This window comes from Haliaeetus albicilla, chromosome 2, assembly GCF_947461875.1.
Source record: "Haliaeetus albicilla chromosome 2, bHalAlb1.1, whole genome shotgun sequence".
Taxonomy (NCBI): domain Eukaryota; kingdom Metazoa; phylum Chordata; class Aves; order Accipitriformes; family Accipitridae; genus Haliaeetus; species Haliaeetus albicilla.
In genome coordinates this window covers 33,247,419-33,267,881 of record NC_091484.1, presented here as the reverse complement: position 1 = coordinate 33,267,881, position 20,463 = coordinate 33,247,419, and the positions used below count along the sequence as shown (strand labels likewise).

The 20,463-nt window shown below is 40.3% G+C and overlaps 1 protein-coding gene across 2 annotated transcripts in view; it reads left to right on the top strand.

The window, feature by feature from the left end:
* PDE1C (phosphodiesterase 1C) overlaps positions 1–20,463 on the top strand; it is a 326,062-nt gene that overhangs the window by 46,120 nt on the left and 259,479 nt on the right. For both annotated transcript variants that reach the window (XM_069770055.1, XM_069770090.1), the window contains exon 3: positions 989–1,160. In XM_069770055.1, the coding sequence (XP_069626156.1) occupies positions 989–1,160 (172 nt within the window). The remainder of the gene's footprint in view (positions 1–988; positions 1,161–20,463) is intronic.

Below are 20,463 nucleotides of genomic sequence, written 5' to 3'. Positions count from 1 at the left end.
TGCATATTGATAAAAAGCCCATGGAGAATGGCTACTAGCAGAGTTGGTACGTCTTATTACTTTGGAATCCAGTAAGATTAATGTTTGCTGCACCTCTGTTGTGAGAAGTCTCTTAACTGAAATAATGAGTATGTCAGTACTTAGCTGCTCTTCTTGGGATCTGCTAACTCACCCATGTATATTCTGTAATACTTGAAGTTAGAATGTGACGCAGGTGTTCAGTATGGTAGTATCACTGGGATTTTCAGAATTGCCTAATTTATTCAGAAGCCATTTGGAAATTTTTGAAAATATGAAACAGATAGTTAAATTTTATGAACTGTAAGTCACATATTCTCTTCTTCAAAGGTGGGGAGGAGATCTGATTGAAGGGCACTAATTGTACTTTGTCAGTGGAACTAGATTTACAGATGAGGATGGGTTCTCTGAATGACCTGCAAGAGGCACCTGGTGACACTTCTAAATAAATGTAAAAAGATCATCCATAGAAATATTTTGGCATTTGAATGTCTACTGAGAAAAGTTGAAATTTCAACAGAAAAATATGTTTCCTGATACTAGTCCTTCAGTGATATCTTAAATCTGTAATTTAAGCACTATTAACTTTAGTTTAAGAAACTCAATGATTGATATTGTATTGATTTGGTACTTTGTTTTTTGGTTAGTTCTTTGGCTTAAAATACAGTCACATCAATACATGCTAACCTATAAATTAAGTATAATGTGGAGAGGATGGTTTTTATTGAGATGTGAAAGTTCCCTGTTCTGTAATCAAGTCTTTTTATGGGAAGCATTATGGTCTTGGATTTGGAATGACCTGAAAGTTAGTGCTTATTTCCACTTTGAGCTTTATTTCAGGTTTTCAGGCTTAATCCCAAACTGGTGGTGATGCAGAGGTAAAAAGATAACAGACTATCTTTGTTTTCCAGACTGCTGAGAGGCAACAATAGGCCCATGAATTTATTTTCCTTATTCTCTGGTTTTGCAGGGTCTAAATCACAAAACTGCTTGTGGAACACCATTATCGGTGGTCTGACCGGCAACCTCAAGGAAAGGCCAAAGCCGACCATCATTGGTGACCCTAGACCCCCTGAAGAAATCTTAGCAGATGAACTACCACCGGTGGACAGTCCTGAGGCATTGGTGAAAACATCTTTCAGGTCTGACGGATATGAGTTTACTTTGTTTATCCTTGAGAGGATATCTTTTTAAGATTAAGTCTGCAGTGTGGGTTTGGTGGGAGAAATCAATACTGAAGGATTCCGCAATGCTGCGTATCTGTACTGAATAACAGTGAAAAAAGAGGTCCATAAATAATACTGACTGGACTTGTCTTTTACTTCTCAGACCTCATTAGCCTTCCTAAAATATTATGAACTAGACAGATATAAAGTCTGTATCTAGTCAAAGCAGTCAGCAAAGACAGCTCATTATATGAAGATGTCTTTGAAGGTTGGTACTGTTTCATTTGAAAGTGGTTTAGTGATGAAGACTTGCACTTTAGGTCAGATGATGTGCTTTGTTGATGCAAAAGAGAGCTAAACCTTTTTCTGTTGATGTGATATCTTGAGAACTGTCTAGCATCAATTTATTTTATCAAGGACAAGGATTCTGGCCAGGGGCTTGCAAGCAAGCAATTGCTGCTGTTGTAAAGTGTGTGATATATCTATTACTGGGTTTTCCTCTCTCTTATTTAATCACGTGGACATACAGTGGTCAGATGATTCTTGGAGGCATGTTTTCTGAAAATAATTTTCTCAAAGCGAGGTAAGCCGTGTGATCTTTGACCAAAATGTGAAAATTGGCATGCCCAGCAAAAGTGAAGTGAGTGGCAGAATGGATTTTTCCAAGTGTTTTTCGAGCATTTTTTTTGTTTTTGTTGAAAAACTATGCTCCACTTTTCTTTTATAGTAAACATACATGTGTGCAAACCTAAAATGGTTTTTGCTTTGGATAAATTTCTCTTGACTACAGTGATTTTTTATTATACCTCAGTCTGTCAAACTTATTTCAGTCTTCATATAATCATTATTTTGAAGGCACTTATTTAAGTCATTATATTAGGTGGTAATTTCAGATGTCTTGTTTATACTGCTTGACATTTAAAAACATACTACCATAAAGTGAGTTTGTCAGTCTATATAAATAAATCCTGTAATTCCATAGCGCATTTTCATTCTTTAGTATTTCCATTGAAATTATTCAGGACAAGTGTTTCAGAACCTGGATCCTCCTTTTATGATGACCCGTAATATTTAATGGCTTTTAAACACTTTGTGTCTTTGTGTTTGTGATATTTAAAATGTATAATTTCAAGAGATTGAACTCTTTTTCAGCTTTCACTTCTCATAACAAATTCTGGGTAGCTGCAATCCTTACATTGCCATCGTCAAGATAATTTCAACCATTTTATATGACAAAATAATGTCACAGCATTTCAAATGGCATGATTTGGTTATGTGAGTAGGGGTAACTCTTTGAAGAAGTGAGCTTGTATATAGCATAATAAGGACTGATGAGTTGGAAAATGTAATTTAGCAAAATAGTTTTGCTAATGCAGTTTAAATGGCTTTATAAACATTACAGAACCTTTGTTTTTCACCAGTATAGAAATTACTGTACGATGTGGCGTTTTTGGAGGTTTTTATAGATGGAAATCCAAACAAATTATTGTTACAAAGTAAATTTTAATTGTCTAGTTTCATAAAGAAAGGAAGCCCCCTGTGTGCTTGAGCTATGCAGGGGAGTGGAAGATAAGAGGGTACATTGCAATTACTGTCTAAAGACATGAGAAAATAAAAACACTGTGGTGTTTTTATTCAGTTTGGGATCTTGTTGATATTATGGTGCAAACTAGGGCTCAGGAGGGCAGTAGCATCTTTTGTATGATGGGTTGCATGTTTGATTCATCAAGGTCTTCTGTGGGTTGTGATCTTCAAGTGCTTCCGTGACAGGGTTTGACTGGTGTGTCTGAGTGCGTGTGATTGCCTGGTAAGCATGGGCTTTCCTTGTTTCTTGTTTATTAGACACTAGTGGAAGATCTTGCTACCCTGTTGCCTTTTGGGGAATGAAATGTGCTTTACAAGTTGTCCAGTCCAGCATGTCTTAATTGGGAATCTGGTGGCTAAATCTCAGGGGGTGTGTGTGTCGATGTTGGGCTTGTATGATCTGATTTTAGAGAGAAAAAACAGGCCTTGTTTTCGAATGTGACTGCTACAAACTGTAAAATGCAGCGACTCCTTTACTAGTTCTGATTCACTGCTGTTAGAGCAGTGTATGGCAAAACTATCCCTTTCATGCATAGTTAAAAAGAAAATGTCTCTCCAGTGTCAAATGAGTCACACTTGCTTGTGATTTCATATCTTTTTATGTGAATACATATAAGCAGCATGAAATCCCAGTTGCCACCTCTTGTATTAGATCTTGTTTTCTACTGTGCAGTACTTATTGTTCTGTAGCTTGGAAAATTAGGAGGAGATCTATATTTGGTTTTGTTCAACTTCTAGATGTGAGCTTGAAATGCATTTAAACATAAAAGGGGGAATGTGATTATTTCAGTCATTTCAGTTGTACTTTTCCTGCAGTAATAATCCATCTTTAAGATGTAAAGCAAAAACCAAATGAAACCAACCCCTTCTCTACACCCCGAATAAGTATAGTGCGTGATCTCTCCCTAATTAAAAGGTGTTCTGATGGGTCTTGATTTTCTTATACAATTATTTTACTATCTCTTTTCTGAAGAGACCAAGAACAAGCACAAGATTGGTCTAAACAAGGCTGAATACCTTTTTAAAGAGAGAATTGAACATGTTTGTAGTATCATCTTGTTTGCAGTATTGTACTGAGCAAGCAGTTATAAGTAATTTTGTGTCTTGACTAGTTATACTACTCCAGTGCTTAAAATATAGATTTAAAATCCATTCTTACTGGCATTTAGTCTATTTGTCTAGTAAAGGCAGGGGAGGCCCCAGTTTGAATTACATTTGAAAATACAGTGGAATATGGAGTATGGTGGATTATCCCCTTTTGACAAGGGAAAAAATATAATCAGACACACTGAAGTCATTAGCTTCTTGGCCCACAATTTATGCAACAAATCTGATATATCCACTATCTTTCTTTGCATAAATATGCAAGTTCACAATTACAGGAGCTGTGATCACTTTCTTTTTGAATAGCTGTGCATGGATCAGCATCCATGTATGTACAGTTGCTGGCAGTGGCTGGGGATTGATGCCCAGGAATATTAGGTGGTGGGCGTATGGCCTTGTCAGGGCTGCATGATCTGGCTATTGGCTGGAGATGTCAGTGGTTGCTGACACTGAAGTCTCTAATTCAGAAACTCTCTTCCTAGATCTGCTTTTTGATCTGCTTGGTCCCTGTAATGAGCAGTGGTGCTATTGGTATTGGTAAGAATTAACAGTGGTAATTAAGGAGATTGTGTAATACTTTACAGCCTGCTTTAGCTTCTGTGTGCTGCTCCCTGGCAGTGCTACCCAAGCAGGCATTTTGATAATGCTGGGCTGGCACCCACCAGGGGCAGCAGAGAAACAAGAGACAAGCTTGTGGAAGTGCTTTATGTTGGAGGATATGAGAGAAACTGCTGCATTTGTCCCCAGACTGCTGCCTGGAGTGAATCAAGTCACCAGGGTGGCACTGCTCCAGCTGAAAATTTGATGTGTCCAAATGTCATCATTTCTCCTAGACTTGTTTGGTTTTGATGTACGGGAGAGATGGACTGTAACTTTGAGTCCGGAGACCTGGGGCACTGCATTGGGGTATATGACTGTGGCGGTGCTTATGGGATGTAATGGCTGTGCTGGATCTTGTGGCAGGAGAGATCCTATGGTACAAGGTGACTGAGACATCTAGGGAAGAGTGGAGATGCTCATCTGAGACAGAATGCTCACTGCAGCCTCCCATCCTGGTCCAGGGCCTGTTGTGACAGTTAAAGTTGGTCTGGAATCATGGAGTGGTCCGACTGGCTCTATCTAGCACGTGGGGGCTTGGGGCAGGAGTGTTTCCAAAGTGATCAATCAGGGTAGTAGGCAGCTGAACAGTCAGCAGATGTGGCAAAGACCCTCTGTCCTGTACCAGACAAGCCTTACTGAATGCCTATGTAGCTATACTTGAACTAGGAAGTGATATCTATTATCTGTTACCAAGGCTCTATGTCCTGGCAACCAGAAAGGCAGATTCAGTTCCTTCAAGGTCAGACAGTTTTTAAGCTCAAGACTTGCATGGGTTCTTAATTGCCATCACCTTTCAAAATACTTGCAGCTTTTAGCTTGAGACTGGTAACATCCCTGCTTACCTTAATAGCTGCTTTTCCTATGTCAGCTGCAAAGTTTCTTTATCTTTCCAAGGACGGTTTGCTTTGCTTTCCTTTCCTTGTCTGCTTCTGTTCTGCTTTGGAAGTCTTAAATCACACTGACAGCTAATCTTCTTGTATTTCTGGTTTGGTTGTGAGTGATGCAAACTCTTGGTCATGCCAGCTACTGGCCATTTGATCTACACGATGGAGGTGATACTGCATTGCTCCAAATGTGAAAACTTCAGTCACAGCACCATGTGCTGGGAGTCAGCCCATGAGCCTCAATTGTGTGGGTCAAGGTGGCATCAATGGGAATAAGGGGTATAAGCCAGCCTTCCCCCTGCCTTGCCTGAGTCATAGCAAGAGCCCATCTCCGGTTACATGGTGAAGAGGGACCTGCAGGACTCCTTTACCACCTCTCACGTTTTGACACTCTGGGCAGCAAGAAAGCTTGGCTGTAGCTACCTAAGCTAGTATGTGAGGTCTGAAAATGAGAGAGGGAGGTGCGAGAGAGCTGTGACCATGACCGCAGAAGAACAGGAGTTGAGGGCTAGTTGTGGAGTAGAATAAAGCCCCCCTTTCCTTCTGGGTCTCAGTATTTGTTTATTGCCTTTTTTATTTGGATTTTCTTCTTGTTTTTTTAAAAAAGATGAATCTCACTTGCCCTAACTTATCTTAAAAAAAAAAAAAGACACTTTCTCATTGGTTTTTATACCCATCTACTGCAGATTCAGGTCTCACTAAACATTAAAATGTAAGTAGTCTCTCTGAAAACCACTCTTCTCAACATCTTTATCAATCCAGACTTACTATAAGGCACTTTACTTGCATTAAACTTAAATTCATTGATGTTGTATTCAAAACTCTTGCTTATTCCTGTTGTTTATTGATACTCATTATGATGAATAAGAAGTGAAAAGTGTTCTGTTCATTAAGGAACTGGCCCCCAAATCATTTGTCTCTCTTCTCTCTTCTTTTAATTGTGCCTCTCTTCTAGGTGCATGTCATGCTTTGTGAGAGCTATGCGCTCATTTCTTGGTAGATTGAGATTTATGAGTCAGAGGGGGAATGATCAGAGGAGAAAGATTTATACCAGCTACTGTTCAAAGGCTGCATTCTCTCTCTCTTTGCGTATATCCACGCAGGTCCAAGAGGAAGGTGTTTTTTCAGGCAGTTGAAAGGGAAACGGTCTTCTCTCTCGTTCGGGTTTTTTTTTTTTTTTTTTTTTTTTTTTTGTGATATCACAGTCTTCTTGTTCTTCATGGAATAGATGTATTATTGATGACAAGCAAAGCCAGAGATTCTGTCCCTGTAAATATCAGATGCATCAAAAGACCCAAGTTGAGAAGTTCAGATGGACTGTGGGGTGTCCTAACAGAGCTGTGCCTCTGAAAGGCAGGGAACAAATCCACTTCCAAAATGGGAATGAGAGTTTGAGTTTGAAGCTCCGTGAATAAACAAGGTCCTGGTAGTAAAGAAGTCCTGCTTTGAGGACTGCCCAATGCCTGTCCTTGACCACACTTCTCTGCCTGATGTATGTCACCTGAATCTTGTACCATAATAAACTCTGACCATTTGTTTTGCAGCTGTGCAAGGCTTCCAGTTCTGGCTTTGTAAGCATACAGATCACCCCCAGTCCTTGACATGGACTACGGTACCCCACCACACACAGAGGTCGAACATATTTTTTAAATCCAGATGTGGTATACCTGTACAACCATATGAATCTCAAATGTCTGTGCAGCACTTGTGGCTATACAGGGCTGTTCCAGGGGCTGTGATTAGTTGCTTGGCTTACTGAGTTGCTAGCCCAGTCTTCCTTGCAGGTTTACAGAAGAAACTGTATATTGGCAGGGAGTTATATATAGGAAAATACATGAATTTAAGGATAGCCTTTATTCTGATAAGGAAGCGTTTAATAATGCACTATTTAGTTATCTCCAGCATGAGAGATTAATAGTCTCTACATACTAATATCAGACTGGGATGCCTTGCAATTCCTGTTGACATAATTTTTAGCCTGGTTTCTTAAGGAAAACTGGCTATCCTTTTCCTAAGGAAATGGCTGTATATCTCTTAGTCAGCCTTCCCATTAACTTCTTAAACATAGCTGAACTTGACCAGTAGCTTAACAGAATGGTAGACCTCTCAAGGGTATTTAGTTCCTATCTATTTTGTGAAAACCGATAGTAGGATAAAAAAGGGTTCCGCTGAAGGAGTGGATAGGAGAGGGAGAAGCTGACTTCTGAGAGTTGCTGTCTGGCTGATCAGTGCTAACATACTTCCTAGCTAATCAGCACATCTGTAGCTGTGAACGAGGTGCCATATGTGACCACGCAAGCAGGCAGGGCAATATTTGGAGGAAAAGCCCAAGGAGAGCAGAGCAGCAGGAGACACAGTAGGTAACAGAGTGTGTTGCTATGGGGAAGGTAGGAAAGACGTAAAGCACAAACACATAAGAAACCATAGTTTGTGCTGCAGCTTTGAGTACTATAACATGCTAATGAAAGGTATTATTGTCACTACTATTATGCTATAAAACATGTCTAATCACCCTGGTGGAGTGGACCACATATCTTATTCTGGTAGATTAAGTGAATTGTATGCCATGACCCTCTCCCCTCATGCCATGTGGTGACACCCAGCGTGGTCTTTCTGTGACTATGCAGAGGCCCAGGGTTTCCTGACATGAACTGACTGTCATGGAGTGTCACCCATTGGGAAGGAGCAGCTGGGCTTTCAGGCAAAATAGCACTGGAAAGGTTCTGGTGGCCACCTGGCCTATTCCTCCAGCCTGCAGCCTGCCCTTGAAGGGCACTTGGGAGGAAGGGAGGGGAATGAGGGCTCTGGAACAGATTTATTGTCCTGGCAGTCTGTGCAAGTCCTGTGGGCCATAAGTTGCTCATCCTGTTATTGAATTAAGACTGTCACGGTATATTTTTCATTCCCAATGAGAAAATGGGATAGTGGCTTTCTTACTCTTGGCAGTCAGAGAGAGTGTGATGAGCTGAGATAAAAGTCTTTGACTAATCAGTTGCTGAAGCTTTATCTTGAGTTCTTTAATTTGCGTAAGCAAGAAGCATTAAAAAGGCACTTAAAGGAAATTCCTATACAGTTTCATCTCCTTTTAAATGGCTGGCTGATGGCAATGAAGTTAAGTGGTATGTTATACTGTGATGCTTTCCTAAAGGATGTGGTAAAACGTTCTCCAGATCAAATCCGATCAGGGACAGATTTGGTTTGGTTTTAAGACCACAAAACCTGCAAGTAGGAGTTCAGGAATATTTTGAAGTGAATAACAACAATAGCAATCATGAAATTACCCAAAATAATCTTAAGGCTGATGGATAAGAGCTTAATCTTCACTAACATCCTGCATTTCTTCTTAATGTGAAGAGCTTTGACAGAGCAGGAAAAAGGGATACTTAGCTCCAGTTAATTGAGTATGACAATCAGATCTGGAGAGAAAACTGTGTTCTGTCTTGGGAAAACACTAGCCGTTTATGCATTGAAATACAAATTTGAGATTTATTTTTTTCATGAAAGCTAAGAGAGAGTCTATGTTAAACATTTACCTGGGACACACTGGAAAACCCCATACCTGTTGCAGGTGTCATGCATCCAATGGATTGAATTGTTGATTCCCACGGTAATGCTATTAATATCAGGCTATGGGTTGCTTGGAGTCCCCTGTTTGCACCTCCTGCTGTGTGACTCTCTCTTTTGACTCTGTGCTTTCTGGTGAAGGTTTTGTCCAGTTTGCCTCCCCATGCAAAATGATTTTTGGTAACTGCTGTATTTTGCTGGAAATTCTTTTGCCAGAAATTCGCAGCCCAGCCTACCAGTGACTTTGCAGATATATAGCAACATCTAGGTAAGTAAAGCTGCTGTGAACTGTCAACACCCCTTACCCACATAACTTGCTAATGGCTGTTCTTTATCTGGTTTTTGCATGTTAAGCTGCCTGCTGGCAATTTCGAGAAACTATTTTATGTAATAGAAAGGTCTCATTTGGAAATTATCACACTATCCATCTGAGTACTCAGCACTTGCTGATGTCAGAGCCACTGTGTCTGTAGTTTGCAGATTGGGACATTTATTTTTAGTTCCAATAATTTTTGGATCTGAATCTACTGAAGTGTTCACAGCAAGACTGCTAAAACTATCATGTGTTACTTGGTTTCCATGTGAACTTTATAAATTGATCTAAACTTTATAAATTGACTCAGGTTGTGTTGAAACCAGGCCTGTAGTTTAAATTTGCTGTCAGTGCTGCTCTTACTCTGGCAAAAAGCAATCTTGTATCTTCTTTTGGTGGAAAGGCCTTCATTCTGAGGTGTGGAAATTGACCCAGGAATGTGGGCTATGGGGCCCCATTTGTGCCCAGGGCTTCCTTCCATTATGTATGTTCCTTTGATCTGTCTCTTCTTTCATGTGAGCACTTGCAGTTCCTTGTCAGAGCAAATTTTCTCTGAGCTCAGCTGAAAAAGGACTAGACCTGAATTTTCTGTTTCTTTTAAATGAGAGCTACTGAAGAGTGTTTATTGTAAAAAGGAAAACTATCAGAAGCTTATTTTCCTTCCTCTTAAATGATGCACACAAGCAGCATTTAGATCAGTGCGAGCATCTGTAGTTGCAGTTTCTAAGATGAAGATAACATTTCTATTTCCAGTACTTAGAACCTCAAGATTGATTTTTGTCATATAATTGTCAACAATAGTATCTGCTCCTGAATCAAAAAGATGCTTGTTATCCTTCCAGCTGCTTGTAGCAGTTACAATTAAGTCTGCCCTAATTCCAAACAGTATAATTCATAATAAAGTAATATTCAGATTCATTCTGAAGATGTTGAGAAAATTGGATTCCTCTTATGGCACTGTACCTCCTTTTGAGGGTTTCTTGGCTTCCTAAATTGTTTAAAGTTGCTCATAATTATCTGCAATGTCTGCAGTACTTGCGTAAAAGAATTACAGAGTGTAGTAGTGTAAATACAGTGGGCCAAATTTGGTGTAAATTGGCATAAAACTCAGTTGACTTCTGTGGAGTTATGGTGATTTACTGCAGTTGAGTATGTGGCTTGATATTTCAAAACAGTTCTTGTGCGCTGACATTTGCATATATGTTGATTAATGTTACAAATCTGATAAACTTGGTAGAGTGTTTTTGCTGAATCATGAGCAATGCTGTTGAATAATATGTTAATCAAAGTGGCCTGGGCTAGATACAGCACATTCCCATCTGAGAATGGGAGAGAATGCCCACTGGCTTTCAAAAGAACTCCATGAAGCTTGCAGACTTTGAATCAGTACAGCCTTTAACTGTTTCCCTTTTTTCTCCACCGCTTTAATGCTGATACTAGTGTAGCCAAGGCACTTTCTGAGCATGTGAGGATGGCGTTGGCAAGCCATGACCTGACATGTAGGTTTTCTTCGTGTTGCTTGGGCTTTACATATTTGCTCATTGCATTGGTTCTCAGAAAAAAAATGTACTTAGTGCTTTTTTGTTTTATAATTCATTATAAAATATAAATAATTGTGTTATCCTGACATATCAGCTCTTCTGCTAGCAAAACTGTCCTAATTTCTTACAAAAATTACTGATTGGTATCAACAGAATACAGGCTCCTTAGTTTTGTGCTGCAGCAGAATATCAGCCGTATTACTCTCTGTTTTTCAAACTCATTTAATTTTTTTCTGAATTGAAGTGAGGTTAAACTCAGATTTGTCATATTCTACATGTCATTCTTTTTGAAGCAGTTGTACAATAATTAATGAAAATTTTATAATAGCACAAATTGGCTCAATATATTTTACACAGATCGACCCCCCCCCAGCATGGCTGTGCAATGGCTTATACAACTATGGTTTATGCTGTTTAACATTAATGACGTGGATGATGGGGCACAGTGCACCCTCAGCAAGTCTGTAGATGAAAAAACCCCCAAACACGGGGTGTGGTTGGTAGACCAGGTGGGTGTGCCGCCATCCAGAGGGACCTCCACAGGCTGGAGAACTGGGCTGACAGGAACCTCATGCAGTTCATCAAGAGGAAGTATGAAGTCCTGCACCGTGGTGGCAAAAAACCCCATGCACCAGTATGTGCTGGGGGCTGACTGACTGGAAAGCAGCTTTGCTGAGAAGAAGCTGTGGGTCCTGGTGGACAACAACTTCGACCATGAGCCAGCAATATGACCTTGCAGCAAAGAAGGCCAACAGCATCCTGGGTGGCATTAGGAAGAGTGTCACCAGCAGGTCCATCTTCCCCTCTGCTCAGCACTGGTGAGGCCACATGTGGAGTGCTGGGTCCAGTTCTGGATTCCCTATTGCAAGAGAGACAGGGGCATACTGGAAAGAGTCCAGCAAAGGACCATGGAGAAGATTAAGAGACTGGAGCATCTGACATAGAAGGGGAGCCAGGAGAGCTGGGACTGTTCAGCCTGGAGGAGAGAAGGCTTGGGGGAAGCTTATCAATCTATATATCTGACGGAAGGGAGTGCACAAGATGGGGCCAGACTCTTCTCAGTAGTGCCCAGTGACAGGACAAGAGGCAGAGGGCAAAAACCAAAATACAGGAAATACCATTCAAACATAAGAAAAAGCTCCTTTTTTTTTTTTAAAAATGTTTTTTGGGTTGAATTTGTTTTGGTTTTTGGTTTTTTTTTAATTTACTGTGAGGGATAGTCAGACAGTGGCAGAGGTTGTCCAGAGTTGTGGAGTCTCCATCCTTGTAGGTACTCAGAACATGACGGGATACAGTCCTGGGCAACCTGCTTTAGCTGACACTGCTTTGAGCAAGGAGGTTGGACTAGATGATCTCCAGAGGCCCCCTCCAGCCTCAGCATTTTGGTGATTCTGTGGTGGGAACAGTGAAGCTGAATTGTCACCCTGTGAGTAAAATCCTAGTGTCTGATCTGCATTGCGGATCTGTTATCTGCATTGCAGATTTTTGTTGCATCATCTGCACACATCCGCTGCGTGGAACTCCCTCTGATGTCAGTATGAAGTAGAGGTCTGCAGTGCAGATTGGCAACTGGGATTTTTCTCTGGAGACTTTCCCCATCTGTGTTTGAGACAAACCAGAATAACATATTTTAACTTTTTTTCCTCTGTAAACTGAGTGTTTTGTGAATTGAGTCTTCCATAGAGAAGTTTATTGAAATGCAAGCTTCATCTCCCAGTCATGAAAAGAAAGTGGCACTGAGTTCACAGCTCATATAGAAGACAGGAAAGAAGAAACTCATGTCACAAGATGCTAATACAGGTCCTCAAATGTGATTTAAATTTGTCTGAACAAACTTCCTCTAAGAAGGGAGGGGAAGTGCAAATGACAGAGACAACTTCCATAAAGAACTAGTGAAAACTTTTTTATCAGTTTATCATGAATTGGGTAATGGTCTTAGTGAGATTATCTGTAGCCTTAGAAACCATTAGTTCATTACCAGGGTCAGCCAAATGCTTTGATCTGTTTTGAGTTGAAGCCTGGTAACAGAGGTTTCTGCTTGTTGCCTCTGCAGAAGCATTTCTGGGGATCCTGCTGAGCTCTCTCTAGGTCTTAAAAAATATTGCTTAAATATTTATCTTTGCAGAGGTAGTAGGCTAAGGTGTCATCTATTTTTAACCAGTACTCTCTACTAATGTTGATTTCAACAGAGAACTTGGCCTAAAATACTACATGGGAAATTTTGTAATGTATTTCCTCCAGCACTGACATAAGGTGAAGTGATAGGAAAGCAAATAAGCCCATTCTCTCATTTATCTTTCAATTGCTGAATTTGTGTGTCTATTGATGTGCAAAATGTGATTATACTTTTTTTTTTTGGTCTTGTCAAAGGTAAGGCCATCTTAATGACACTCATCTCTCCACAGACACTTTATTGGGAACTACCTGTTAAATATTTTCAGTAGCTGGCTTCTAAAATTCTCTATTTTTGTTTTGTTGGCCCAGGCATGGCATCAGATGTGAGACCAGATTCTTTGCCAGTTTTATCCATGCACTTTTATTAGAGTACCTGCCTTTAGTAGGGCTGCACCGGTATATGCCTAAGGCAACTGAGATGTCACGAGCTGAATGACATTAGTTAATTGAATGCAATTCAGATGGAGAGAAAGGTAATCAATCAACCAGTTCTCTGTTCTCTTCTGAGTGTCTTCATACTTCTGTGGGAATTTCAAGGAATCTGGTGATAGAAACAAAGCACCAAAAGCTAACTTGACTCAAAATTTCAGACAGGTAGCATGAACAACAACCATCTCTGTCTTTTTTTTGAACAGGAGATATTTTCTGGAGAGAAGGTGAAAGAAACAGTCTTGCTATGTGACCACATTGAGATAAACACTGGCTTTGTTGAACTCTGAGACAAAATGCTGGCTTTTAAGGGCCAAGTATGTGCAGTTTTCAGAGTATGCCCCAATGGCTGTAGCTCTGGCTAGACAACTGCATCCCTGTTCAGGCTGTTTGACACCCCCAGTACAGAAAGGCTGGGTGCTGCGAGGGATACTTGCTATTCCACAGCACCTGACTATGGTCTGCCTAGTCTCGGCGAGCGTTTGTGCCATACCTGACTTCTCTGTAACCATGTGGACCCCAGGGCCGCCACACTGCTACCTTTGTGAGTAGCTTTGCCCAGTGTCCTCCTTGGCTGTTCTCTAATGACCATGAAGGGATTATTTTTCACTGTGAAGTTACTAGCAAGACAGGAAAGGCAGGAGGGGTTCAGCTGTTTTGTGAGGGACTTAGGACAACCAGAGCTGCAGGTAAGAGCGCTGAGGTGACCTGTGGTGACCTCCTCATGGTCGTGGATAGCCAGGTGGTTCACATGCAGGGGTCTAGCTCCTGTGCCAGTTTTATGTTGTGTGTGGGATTTTGTGTGATTATTTTTTTGTTTCTGTTTTATTTTTTTTGTGATTCCTACTGAATTAAGGCGTGTCACCTCACGCTGTTTCTGGCAGAGTGACACCAGCATCCCTTGGTAGGACTGGATTTGCAGGACTGGGCTGTGGGCTAAATGAGCTGGCAGAAAGTTTGGAATAGTGCCAGGTCTGTGACGAGCTGCCCGGTCCGGAAGGAGAGGGTGGTGGTCATCATCCTCTGCACAAAACTCACATTACCCTGTGCCTTCCTTGCTTGGCACCACCAGCCTGTTCAGTGTCAGCACTGGAGCGTGCAGGTGTGTGAAACTACAACCATCTGGCTTTTCCTCAACTTAGCAATGAAACTAACAGTCACTTTCTGACAGAAAGCCATACTTGTCTGGGCTGGGAATGTCCACGGGCTCCCTGTTGTGTAGCACCTACTGGAGGATAGTGTCCATTTGTGTGGCACTTACCATTTTCCTGGGATGACTGCCATAAGCATTTCATTTATGCTAGTGTCACTTATCAAGTCTATGATTTCTATGTGGTTTAGGGCTTTTGTCTGGCCCAAATTTGTAAGCAGTCAAGTCCCAGGTGTTAGTTTAGTCTTGTGAAGCCCAGTGACAGTTATCTGATCAGAAACATCCTTGTTTGGTGCCTGTGTTGAGATGACATCATGACTGGTTACTGTGTGGCATTGTTGCATCTAGTTTTCTGGGTCCCACTGGCTATAGCATCATGCTGACCTGGCCATATAAATACAGTGTTTTGGGCTATGCCTCTTCTCCAGGTGTACATTGACTAGTGATGCTTCAGGTGGCTTGAATCCAGAAGATGCATCCAAACTACATATGAGTGCAGACTGGGAAGTGCATCAAAAGCCTACTATTTTCAAAGCGTTACTGCTTGTTGAACAAAGGCAGTGCCTTGCTGCAGCCTAGGCAGTGTGGACATATGGCCAACTTAGCCTGCAAAGTGTCTTTGAGAAGATAGTCTCAATAGAACCAATGGAGAGTTTAGAGAGGATCGCTGAGTTCATTTTGTACCTATTTCCTGAAATTTCTTCTTCTCAGCTTCACTCTTCTTGGTCATATATTCTTAAAATAAAACTCTTCTTTAAGAAAAAATAAAAAATTCTGGCTCTGTAGTTTTCATGCAGCATGGACTATAAAATTAAATAACCCAACTGTATATTTAGAAGCATGCAAGTAAATGTCTTGTAGCTAAACTTAATATAAAGGTACAGCTAATTGAAAGTAGTATGTTAACACTGAGAATAATGCTGTACTTGTTTCCCATTTCACAAGGTAGAAAATAGACTTCAGTTAAATGAAATTGCAATGAAAATCATTATTATTTTGTTGTATTTCTGAGAAAGAAAGTAAATATTGGAAATTTCTTAGATGATTTTGGAACTTTTTTTCTATTATGGGTGTTCTTTCAACTTTAAAACATTTTCATCAGAATTTTTTGATGCCTCTAAAAATAATAATAATGTAGGAGACTAGCAATATTAGATAAAAAATTGCCAATTATATCAGTCTTACTGTTAAAACACAATATGAAAATGCATACTGCAAAGCAGCATGAAAAAAATGCATAGAAAAATGGTAATGCATGATTTTCAGAATAATTTGCTTTGTGTTTTTTACATCCCTGCTTAGTGGTTTGTCATAATCCTTACCAAACAGTTATGTATGCAACAGTATGCAAAGGACCTTCCTTGCAACACTCTCCTGGGATACCTAGTTTGTGACAGCAAAAATGGGAATGCCATGGAAAGGAAAAGGAGGAATGAGAGTAGATGGATGGTATTCTGTGTATGTGCATGTGTAGGCAGGGAGAGCCCTGGACCATTTCATGAATGTCAGACCAGGATCCTGCTGAGAGATGCTGGTGGTCCTCCAGGATAACTCAGCCCTGGATTGTCTTCCTTCTTCAAGTGCTCTTTCTGTGAGAAGGCTGAAAAAGGTGGTGTATCTTGGAAAAGTAGGGTGTGTGGTACCAAGTACCTGCTTTTTTTACCCTGATAGGAGAAGAGGAATTGGGGCTTGTCACAGACTTAAGCCTGCTTTTCTCTCTAGTGTCAGCAAGTAGAAATTTTGCTCCTTTCAGGGCAATATCATAGGTTGATACCTGTGAACACACTGCAACAACTCAGCCAGGTGGGAAGCCTGAAACCATACTGAAGGACAAAACTTAGCTGCTAGAAGCAGCATTAGAAACTGGCAGTGAAATTTGTCATGAACGGGTCCAGTGAGGAACCAGATATGTTGTGCTCATCTCTGAGGAGATGCAAAACCCACAGCTGAATATTAAGCAAGAAGGGGGGGGGACACACGACACGATGGACACGACAGAGAAGGAATTAAAAAAAAAAAAAAAGAAGCATAGTTTGGAGGAAAGCACATATTTTTCAGTCTCATGTAGAATACAGGAAGTTGGTTTCAAATGTTTTGTTGTTGTCATTACCTTTTTGATATGAGTAGTTCAGGATGCTACAGGAGAATTGTAATTAAAAGTGATGATGGTGTCAGGGTAGTGTCCATGGTAGGAGGCAGTGCATTCCCCTCTCTCTGTGTTGGTTTGCAGAGCCTCACTCCTCACTGAGGAAGGTGGGCTGCCACACTACTCTGAGCATGGAGGCGGGTGATTTTGATGCTGAAGGTCATGCCCAGCTCCTCTTTCATGTGCCACAGGTCTGTGACTAGCTGATGAGTGTAGCTGCACAGTATGTATATGCAATGGGAGATAAGAGGACTGTTTTGCTGTGGCTTTACAAAAGCTGTGGACAAGAGGACCCAATGACAGAGGAGTGACAGCTCTGATAAGCCAGACCTCTACACAGTGTCTAATTTTAGTGTTTATCTGACCAGTGGGTAACTGGAAGTGTTGTCAAATGACAGATAAAACCCTAAAAACATGCACTGTGGCCATCCTTTTATCATTAGTTGCAAGTAACCGTGGGGATAGGGATCTAAGAGGTCCGTTTTTGTTGCCCCATTGTTCAGTTCAAAAATGGAATCAGGAATAACTTTAAGTGAGAGTCAAATGGACTCCAAGCCTGTAGATGAAAATAAATACAGGGACAGAGGCTCTGACCTTGTCTATCCACAAAAATAGCAGTGATTTAGAGATCAGTTTATTAACTTATTACTTGCATCTATTTAATTTAATTCAGTAACTGATGTGTGCAGCATTCCCTTTCCAGCACACCTGCTTGGAGGAAGATGTTATCATGCCAGTTCAGGCACTCATGCAGCAGCAGGAAATCATGACTATAATGTGTGTTGTTTTCTTCCTTCACTTTCTGTAGGTGAACATCTGAAGTAAGGCAGAGGGACACCTTTCCACACTGTCATTCTCTGTATTTCTCTTTCTTCAGCTTGTTTTCATTGTACTTTGATTTTGTGTTTTAAATTAAATATTTATTTATTTATTTTTAAATTCGTTTTAAATTAATTAAAAATTAATTTTTTTAAATGTGCAGAAGTGGTGGCTTGCCCATGACACCTGACGGACGGTTGTTCTCTCATTTGGCCCTTGTCACCGCAGGAGCAGGCATACTGTGATTGCTTTACTTGCCACGTTAGGCTATCAGCCAGCATTTGTTGATCATTTATGTGCTTGTGGATTTGAAGTTGTCATTCTTCCCATTTGCCACAGTTCGCTTTTTTTTTTTTTTAAAAGCTTCTGGCACATTACACAGTCCTTACTATACCTTCTCTGAACCCTTCCCAAAATTCGTCATGGATATTATTCAAGAAAGCAAAGAAGGGTAAACGAACAACACTGAGACAGAAAGAATTAAGTCTTGTCAGTTTATTTTTAATGGATAGCATTTTTTTAAATTCATAATTAAATAACCCAACCTTTTCTCATTTCAATTCTTGGAAATAGTTTTGCTGTAGCCCAATCTAAATTTATTGTTCTCAGGCAAGAGAGGAGCCCTGTTGGTGGGAGAATTGTGTAGGTGGTGTAACACATACAGCTTCCAGCTCACCTTCCCATTATTCAGATGCCAGAATCTGTGATCAGTTGTATACAGCAAGTTGCCTATATTTGTGTTTCACATTTTTGTGGCACTTGCAAGATACCTACTACTATGTATTACTCATATTTTGCCACTAGTATGAGATTGCTGCTGAGCTGATTCATCCTTGTGGAGAGTGAAGTCAGATATGTAAGAAGTTAATTATTCGTCATCTGCTTGACTTACTACACTGACTTTTTATGATGTTTTGAGTCAAATTCAGAGTGTTCGTCCGCTGTCTTCAGTGATCTGGATTGGCTGTAGTTCAAGCTGCAAACGAAGGCTGTGCCTTCTGGACAGTGGAGCTTTTTCTACAAATGTACCAGTCTGTAGTTCTGAACAAATTCTGTGTGCAAACCTAACTTGGTTAAAATCTAAGAGTGACTCCTAGGGAAACAATAACAAGGGGAAGTTTGACAGAAACTGGTCCAAATTCATGCAAACATTTGGACTAGTTAGCACAATTATTTTTTTTTTTTTTTCATAAACTTGAGGAAATCTTCTTGGCCTCGTTAAGGTATCTTTCAAGGGTTTTAGTTCCTGCAACAGAGAGTTTCCATAGTCATCCTGAAACCTTTCAAGCATGGGATGTTTGGCTGAGCAATATTAATTGAGGAGTGAGGAGGTTCTGGAGTCTGCTATTAATAGATGAGTACTAATAAGGTGGTCCAGGAGAATTTAATATTTTATGAGGTTGGGGGGGGGGGAATATATATATATAAAAAAGAGGTGCAGGAGGGAAAAAAATTCCTCAGATGAATCATTCTGATTTAGATAAATGGTTCTCATTCCACCTACCAAAATGTGGATTAAATATTCAGAACAAGTAACTGTGAAGTAATGGACAAAACCTGACATCCACCTGCTGCATCATTTCTACCTCTTAATGAACAGTAAATGATGCAGCTGCTTTGCCACACTGGGTGTATTTAGCTACAGAAATGGAGGTGTGGCAACAGAGAGCTGCAATGAGGCTGCGGTAGGTTTCTGTTTTTAACAAAGGCTGCCAAATGTCAATGTGTAATTTCTGATCATTTCAATAAAGACTGCTTTTAGATTGAATACAGAGGGGAAACAGGCATGTCATAAGTGGCAGATTTATGCCTGAAGTCCTCTACTTTTAAGAATATAAGTGAAATTTGAGAGCAAGTAATTCTTAAACCATATTTTACTCTGTCCACTGTAACTTAGGAGTAAGTAGATGCGTATCAGACTGATAAAAGAAGTCAGATGCTGTTACATGATTTTACTGAATGAACCTAATCTATAGCATCTCTCTCTTGGTTCTCCTAGAGACAATCTAGTGCTCTCTTTTTCTCATCTGCATCGAGATGCTGTTGCTTTTTTTTTTTTCCTTGATGGCAATTTTGTTGCCTAGTTGACAGCTTAAGAAAATTTCTCTTCTAAGCAAATTACCTGCAGTTTGCCAAGGGCAGGACTAAGGTTTGTGTGGGAAACCATCTTAATTGTTGTTCATTGCTGATTTTGTTTGGTGTTTTGTCTTTGTTGTGCTGGAGGTCTCAATTTCAGGACAGAATGACAATTAAAGCAGTCAAAAATTCCCTCCTCCTTTTGAGGTTCTTTGCATGTTGATGCAGCTCCCCAAACCTTTTCCAAATTAGAGATCTTTGTGTGTAGTGAGGCATCTGTCCCAAGCAGTATGAAACATCTGCCCCTTGTCCTTTAGGCAATAGTGAGATGGAAGAACAGATCTCCATAACCATACCTGGTCTACAGGTTTTCCTTGTGGGCAATGAAAGAATGTGCCTTGGCAATTTTGAAATCAGCATTTCCTACTTGTGTGTTTTTCCATCCAGCCTGAATTTTCAGTCCTACTATACATCTTTTTAACTTCCCTGGCAATGTAAAAGAGTCTACACTGGCACATATTGCATTGTACCCACCTCAGAAACATTGTGCTTGGTGAAAGACCTGTGATGTAAATGAGCATCAGACTGGTGGATTTACAGGTGAGGGATGTTTTGGAGTTGCATGTACAACTGGACTGCTATAAAACTTAGAGATGTTTTAAAACTAAAAAAAAAGTTTTTAAAACATGAAATTGGTTGTTTGTTTTGAGTGGGCCCATGTTTAGAGATGGAAGTATTAAGTACAGTGTAAAACAGTTGGAATTACAGAAATGAAGGATCTCACCCAACTGGCTTACCAGTGATAGAGATGTAAGGATAAAAATAAAACAAATTGCAAATTAACCTATTAACACTTTGTTGTATGTGTGAAGTAGACAAATCACTGTACCTGTG